This window comes from Apodemus sylvaticus, chromosome 1, assembly GCF_947179515.1.
Source record: "Apodemus sylvaticus chromosome 1, mApoSyl1.1, whole genome shotgun sequence".
Taxonomy (NCBI): domain Eukaryota; kingdom Metazoa; phylum Chordata; class Mammalia; order Rodentia; family Muridae; genus Apodemus; species Apodemus sylvaticus.
In genome coordinates, this window is record NC_067472.1 from 102,431,971 (window position 1) to 102,440,216 (window position 8,246).

General features: G+C 38.9%; 1 protein-coding gene across 1 annotated transcript; it reads left to right on the forward strand.

Moving 5' to 3' along the window:
- Positions 1-1,431: 1,431 nt before the first annotated feature.
- LOC127680916 (olfactory receptor 51G2-like) lies at positions 1,432-2,397 on the forward strand. The gene has a single exon (XM_052176729.1). It carries the CDS (start codon positions 1,438-1,440, stop codon positions 2,395-2,397), a length of 960 nt encoding a protein of 319 aa, XP_052032689.1. The 5' UTR covers positions 1,432-1,437.
- The last annotated feature ends 5,849 nt before the right edge of the window (positions 2,398-8,246 follow it).

Genomic DNA, 8,246 nt, shown 5'->3' on the forward strand with positions numbered 1-8,246 from the left:
ATTTTTGTTTTCTTTTTGATAGTAATGTTTGGTATTACCCCAGGTCTCTGGAATATCTGTTTTCTGGTTCCTGGTTATCCAAGCAGTGTAGGGCATGGGCTTTCTCTTGCAGTTGGCCCTCAATTTAAACTAAACATTGGTTGGCTACTCCTATAAGCTCTGCCCTTCTATGGCCCAAGCACATCTTGAAGGCAGGACAGATCATAGGTGGCAGGTTTCGAAATTGGATTAGTGTCCAGGTCTCTCCTTCTGTAGCCTGAAGAGTACTTTCTTAGGCTAAAGAGACTAGAACACAGGGCTGAAGGCTCCAAGCAGATACCAGTTCAACCTAAGTTCAATAAGCTGTGTGGAAGGTGTTCTGATCAATGGGGCTCCACTGGCAGTTTTCAGAGAGTAGACTTCTGTCCTAGCATCAGCTTGCATTGTATGTGGAACTTCACAGCACCTCCATGGCCAATAACTCAACTGAATGTAATCCATTTCTACCACTGGAAGTCTCGCCTGACTACAAAAGATGGCCAGTTCAGACTCTCTGTCCTCCATTACTAGGAGTTCTCACTAGGGTCACCCTCATAGATTCCAGGAAGTTTCCACTACAGTAGATTTCCACCTCCACAAATGCCTCTAATTCCATCTGTATCTCCAGATATTCTTCTCCATCCATCACTCCACAGCTTATCGTGCCCAATCTCAAACCTGGCCAGCTGATGGTGCTTGGAGATGGCTCATTGTTTTATAGCACTTTCTGCCCTTGAAAAAGACCAGAGTTCAATTCCCAGCACCTACATGGTGGCTTACAACCATATTCCAGATAATCTGACCTTTGTAGGCACCAAGAAAACACATGGGATGCATACAAACAGGCAAAATATTTATGCAAATAAGATAAAGAATTTTGAATAGTGTATATAAAATTGTTTTGTAAAGTACTTTAAGCAAAGACACATGTAGCAAATTATACTAGTTTATTTTTATATGTGAAGGAAAAAGGTAACAGAATTAAATTTGTCATGGTTGTTCCTTTGGAAAATGAGAAAATGTGAAGAGTTTGACAAAAAGGGGGAACTTGGTATGTAGAGTAGGTTTAACACAATAGCTCTTCTGGGAGGGAGCGTCAATTCAGTTCCTAATGTGTGTAGTACAGATTTGAAACCAATGTACTTCTAGCCCATTTCTAAAGACATATGCCAAATTCTAATTTAAGAATTACATATCTTTGAATGGTTTGTTATGCAGTCCTATTATGTACAATTAACAAATTAATTTTTTAAAGGTGTCATTAATGATGAACCAGAAGAATGTTGTGATAAAATAGAAGATCGTGGATGTGATAGAAACATTTTGTAGAGTTGTAAGAGATCAGTTCTCAGAAGTTCTGATCCGGAAACACTCTAGGTTCGAGTCCTGTGGTTATAGTTGATCTGCACTATAGTGGCCATGTCCTACTCCAACCATTCCAGCACTTCATTCTTTCTGACTGGCCTCCCTGGCCTTGAGGCTGTTTATCTCTGGCTCTCCATTCCTCTGTGTACCATGTACATTGCCTCTCTCGCAGGGAATGGCTTGATCCTGTGGGTTGTAAAGTCAGAGCCCTCCCTGCACCAGCCTATGTACTACTTTCTTTCGATGCTTGCAGTCACTGACCTTGGCCTGTCTGCCTCCACACTGCCTACGATGCTCACGATCTACATGTTGGGTATCAGCGAGGTGGCATTAGACATGTGCCTTGCCCAGCTCTTCTTCATCCATACTTTCTCCATCATGGAGTCATCTGTCCTGCTAACTATGGCCTTTGACCGTGTTGTGGCCATCAGCAGTCCCCTACACTATGCCACCATCCTCACCAACCCTCGGGTTGCCAGTTTGGGCCTCGCCATTTTGGTACGAAGCATTGGTCTCCACATCCCTGCCCCGATCATGCTGAAGAAGCTACCTTACTGCCAGAAGCGTCATCTTTCCCACTCTTACTGCCTGCACCCAGATGTTATGAAGCTAGCATGTACTGACACCCACATCAACAGTGCCTATGGCCTCTTTGTGGTTCTCTCCACCCTGGGTGTGGACTCTGTGCTCATCGTTCTATCCTATGGCCTGATCCTCCACACGGTGCTGTCAATTGCTTCCAAGACTGAGCGCCTCAAAGCCCTCAATACCTGTGTCTCCCATATATGTTCTGTGTTGCTGTTCTACACACCTATGATTGGCCTTTCTATGATCCACCGATTTGGCAGGCGGGCTTCCCCCTGCAGCCGGGTGTTGCTCTCCTATCTTCACTTTCTCACTCCTCCAGTGCTCAACCCAGTTGTTTATACCATAAAGACCAAGCAGATCCGGCAGAGGATTCTGCGCATCTTCCGATCTGGTGGAGGAAGCGTTGGGCATATCCAGGGTCACTAAATCTTCTGTGAGGATTAAAACATGGAGTGAGCTATAGTTTCTATTCCACATATTAATTAGGATTCATAATGTAGACATTATAACTGAGTGTATGACTAAATAGAACATTTGCATGTCTATAAATATACAGATGGTATTTGTACCAGATTTCAGGATTAAAAAAATAGCAAATAGAATACTGTTCAGGTTTGTAATTTTTGATATAGAAGCATTTTGAAAATATATAATCAGATATAATCTTTATAAGGACAATTATTTGTCCTTTTTCAATGTACTTCACTTAGTATAAATGCATTATCTTTAATTGATTAAGCACTTACTTAATGAAATATTGAAAGATTTACTCATGATATATTGAAAGGATAAATATTGTGTCTCTGAAATTTTTATAAGTGTATGACAATTCAAATTTCAATGCTAGGTGAACACAAGTCATGCTATTAACCCTTATTTATGTGACTATTTTTTCTTAATTAATACAAATTTCAAAGATGCCATAGCTATTGAATCAAACTGGTTTTTTGTAACATTTAGCAAAACAGTTTTGTAATAACATAAGAACAGAAACAATTTCTTTTTTATTAGATGTTTTCTTTATTTATATTTCAAATGACATTCCTTTTCCTGGATTTCCCTCTAAAAACCCCCTATTCCATCCCCCCCTCCGCTCACCAACCCACCAACTCCCACATTTTTGTCCTGGCATTCCCCTATACTAGGGCATCAAGCCTTCTCAGGACCAAGAACCTCTCCTCCCTTTGATGTCCAGCAAGCCCATCCTCTGATACATATGCAGCAGGAGCCATGGGTCCCTCCATGTGTACATTTTGGTTGGTGGTTTAGTCCCTGGGAGCTCTGTGGGTACTGGGTGGTTCCCAATCACAAAAGAACACACATGGTATGCAACTCACTGATAAGTGGATATTAGCCCAGAAGCTTGGAATACCCAAGATACAATTTACAGACCAAATGAAGCTCAAGAAGAAGGAAGAACAACATAAGGATACTTTGGTCCTTCTTAGACATAGGGAACAGAATACCCATGGGCAGAGATACAGAGACAAAGTGTAGAGCAGAGACTGAAGGAAAGGCCATCCAGAGACTGAACCACCTGGGGATCCATCCTATATACAGTCATCAAACCCAGACACTATTGTGGATGCAAACAAGTGCTTGCTGACCAGAGCCTGATATAGCTGTCTCCTGAGCAGCTCTACCAGTACCTGACAAATACAGAGGTGGATGATCTCAACCAACCATTGGACTGAGCTCAAGGTCCCCAATGGAGGAGCTAGAGAAAGGATCAAAGGAGCTGAAGGTGCTTACAGCCCCATAGGAGGAACCAGCCAGTACCCCCAGAGCTCCCAGAAACAATTTCTACCTAGTCTCCTTACCTGTGTGCAGTCCTATGCATACAGGTAATGTGCTCTGTAGTCTTGAATACAATCAATTGCATGAAATAGCTTAAAAGTCAAACATATGAGAGCTGTCACAGTCGAGTAGTCCAAACACTGTGGCACCTATTTTATTATATATACTTCATACTTCATTTTCTAAATTTCTCATTTATGTCCAATTATGAAGAGAACTTGAGGGGCATGCATGGGAAAGTCTAAGCAGCAAACTGACAGACACCAGACAGCAGAAAGGAACAAACTGTTGTGCTAAAGTGCATTATGAAGCACAAGTCAGAGAGTCAAAAGAATGAGGATTAAATATACTTTTGGTATCTGTTCCTGATCTTAAATATCAGTTGATAATTTCAGTTGATATGTTCTTTAGTTGTAGTTGATAATGATAAAAAAAATCTAAGAATGAATTTTGCATATTTTAGAATATATTTTTATTTAAACGGAACAAATTTGTCACATTAGCATATTTTTCTATATGAAGAAAGAATAATAATGTTCATGTCATTGCAGCAACAAAACTAGCTAAAATATGCATATTTCTTAATTATATTTTCATTTTGATTTAATGACATATAATAATTATGGCATACAATGATTTTTATACACATGTATGAATTGTCTCTTAATCAACGAAGATAATTAATGCATTCCTTACCTTAAACAGTTATCCTTTTCCTGGTGTAAACAATTTCTTCTCAATGTTTTCAATTACACAATTCACAATATTGTTGACCCTACAGTGAGCTGAGACATCTGAACTAAATCTTATGTTCAACTGTAACAGCAATCACATTGAGATATTTCTTTACCCTTCTCTGCTTTATACTTTCTGCAGCCTCTAGCAACCATTATCATACTCTTAACTCCTGTTAAATCAATCTTTAATGTCAAATTGGGGTATTTTTCTGATTTATGTAAATAGAAAGTGGTAACACATTTTATTGTCAGTATAATGGGGGTGGGTAAGATTACCAGTTCATTCTACTTGTTTTGTGACAATTCATAATGTAATGGTAAAACTCAGAAAATATTGTCTCATAAATCAAGATATGAATTATAATAGTATTATTTGTTAGCATATAGATGAAATCTAAAATGACTGTATGACTATTGTCAACATATGAAACGGTCCAAAAGTAAAATGGAACAAATTCAAGATAATTAGACAATGGGAGCAGGAAAGGAGAGGAGGATATACATATATATATTTATGAACCCCACTGTTTTGATCCTAACTGAAATAATATAAGACAAAAACACCTGATGGACTTAGTAGAGGTAAGAGGAAAGCATTGGATTTCCAGTCAACTCATGGAGAATCATTAAAGGTAGCAAAGTTGTCAATATGTGGTTTATGTCATTTTAAGATAGTTTCAAATACAGTGGTAATCATGGTGCATTTTACCATGGGGTTTTACTCATAACCCATCCATATAATTGCCCCTTCCTGCCTTAGGACCTCATCATTGAACATATAAGTAATTGGTTTACAAATAATTCAGATAAATTCTTGAGACATGCATATTCTATAGTGGAAATTAGTCAGATGTGATAACAATATTCATGTCATTAATTACTATAGCTGTGACCAAAACTCATATGAAAGGAATGGGAACTTTCATGGATGACCCACCCTGTATGTGTGTGTGTGTGTGGGGGGGGGTGCATGATTTACTATTATTAAACTTAAAAGAGATATAGAGGCGAGATTCATGAATATTATACACTGATGTCTAGATTTGTTTGAAACACATATAGCCTGACAAGTTTCATTCTATTATTGAAGTCATATATGATACATAGCCATTCTCCAGGTTCTACAAGAACAACAAATGTCCATGACAGATTTTTAGATTTTTCTGCAGATATGTAATAGCAAGAGTATTCAGTTTTCAGTGTTTAAAGTTATTCAGATTGATATATAAATACCTACCAATTCTCCCTGTTGAGATGGAAAAATTAAATGTTTTGATACATGTATACATTGGATAAGTTTATAATCTGTTTAAAGATATTTACTCAAACAGTTATCAGTTCTCTATGTTGAAAATATACCTAATCCTGTTCTTGAGTTTTGTGAAACATATGACACCTTGTTGTTATCTTTTAACCACCCTGCTGCAAAGTGAATTCTGACCTTTTTCCTATTTCAAAAATTTAGTTTGTTTTATTTTGTGTGTATGAGTCTGCATGTATTTCTGTGTACCTCATGTGTGCAGTGTTCAAAGAGGCCGGGAAAAGGCATTGGATCCTACTGAGATCATCTCTCTATTTTTTTTGGATAAATAGATAAAGTAACAATAAGAAAGCAAAACTAATAACATGGGATGATGTACAACTCATCAATGTAATTACTCAGGAAGAAATGTTCTAATTATATATCCATCTCAGAAATTTAAAAATTCGCACAAAACTAAGGAGAATTGCCAGTTTTTGACTGTAAAAATATGCTTTCAAAGGAAGAGATTTTTCTTTATATAATTTAATATACTTTATTTATAATTAAAATAACAAACACAACACATTTACTTTGTTTTAGATATGTGTACTTTTTGATTTTGTTATTGCCTTCAGGGGAATCTGTAGGAGAGAGCTATTGAATAGTTTCACTTGATTAAGATAATTCATTCTAATTCTCTTAAATGCTTTAATTCTATTATAAATAGCACAAGATGTGGTCTTTCCAGCAAATCACATAATGTTTAGTTATGAATTATGATTAAAGTTGGATTTAAGTATATATTCCTTGAATATCTCAAATTATTGGGCTTAGGAAAATTTATTTTGCTACTTATAATAAAAAATCTATTAGGAAGAACAACAGTATTAATTAATCAAACACCTCAGAGGTCCCAGGGACTAAACCACCAACCAAAGAGTATATATGTCTTGGTCCATGGCACCTGATACATATGTAGCAGAGAACAGCCTCATGAGGCATCAGTAGGGGGGGGGTGCATGGTCATATGGAGTCTTGTTGCCCCAGAGAAGTGGGATGCTAGAGAGGTGAGGCAGGAGTGGGTGAGTGGATGGTGAGAAGAAAACAATCACTGGAAAGGGGGTCGAGGGAGTGATCTGGGTGTGAAATGTGACAAAGAGGGGAAGAAGAACATGATCAGGTATTTCATAGGGGAAAAGGACAGAAGCCCTGGGGGATAGCAGAAAGAATGGAAACAGGCTACCTCGGGAGGTAGGAGGTAGGGGGACCCTCCAGAATGAACCAGAGACCTGGCAGGTGAGAGACTCTCAGGACTCAAAGAAAGGGACCTTAGATGACATGCCTAGAGTGGGGAGAGGGAACTTGTAGAGACCACCTCCAGCAGGAAGACATAGCACCAAGTGAGAGATGAGGTTGCCATCCCACAGTCAAAACTCTGACCCACAATTGTTCCTGTCTGAAAGAAATGCAGGGATGGAAATGGAGAGGAACCTGAGGAAAAGAAGGTCCAGTGACCCAAAGTGGAATCCAGCTCAAAGGGAAGCCCCAGGGCCTGATACTATTACTGAGGCTATGGAGCACTCACAGAAAGGGACCCAACAAGCAACTCAGAGTCAGATGCAGATATTTGTTCCCAATAAATGAACAGAAGCTGCTTGCTGACCTCTGTGGATGGCCTGTTGGACATCAAAGGGAAGAGAAGCCCTTGGTCCTGAGAAGGCTTGATGTCACAGTGTAGAAGAATGCCAGGACAGGGAAACTGGAGTGGGTAGATTGGTGAACAGGGGAAGGGCAATGAGTTAGGGGATTTTCAGGGAGGGGAACCAGGAAATTTGAAATGAAAATAAAGAATATATCTAATAATAATAATAATAAAAAGAATTAGGGAAAAGCTGAAAAGAGCTGAGAAGGTGGGTGACCCTGTAAGAAGACTAGCAGTCTCAATTAACCTGTGTCCTTGAGTTCTCTCAGACACTAGACCACCAACCAGTTAGTATACACCAGCCGATATGAGGCCCCCAACACATGTACAACAGAGGACTGCCAGGTCTTGGTTCAGTCAGAGAAGATGCACCTAACCCTCAAGACACTGAAGGCCACAGGGAGTAGAGAGGTCTGCTGTTGTGGGGGTTAGGGGGTGGGGAGTTAGGAACATCATCCTGGAGCCTGGGGACAGGGCAGCGGGGGAAAGGAGGTGCTAGATATGAAACATTGTGAGGGTAGACCAGGAGGGGGATAAAATCTGGAGTGTAAAAAACAGGATTAAATAAAATTTAAAAAGAACAACAAATTATCAAAATTAAAATAATAATACTTGATATTCATATGGCCAATAACATTATTTTTAATTATCATATTTAAATGTAGACAATTTTTATGTGCCAACAAAAGAAGTCTATAGTGTGAGTATACTGATGCTTATGTGTCAGACATCAATGGGAAGAGAGGTCCTTGGTCTTATGAAGGTTTGATAAATGTCCCAATACAGGAGAATTGAG

Coding starts and splice junctions, on each gene's coding strand:
- LOC127680916 (XM_052176729.1), top strand. CDS start 1,438: ATGTCCTACTCCAACCATTCCAGCACTTCATTCTTTCTGACTGGCCTC.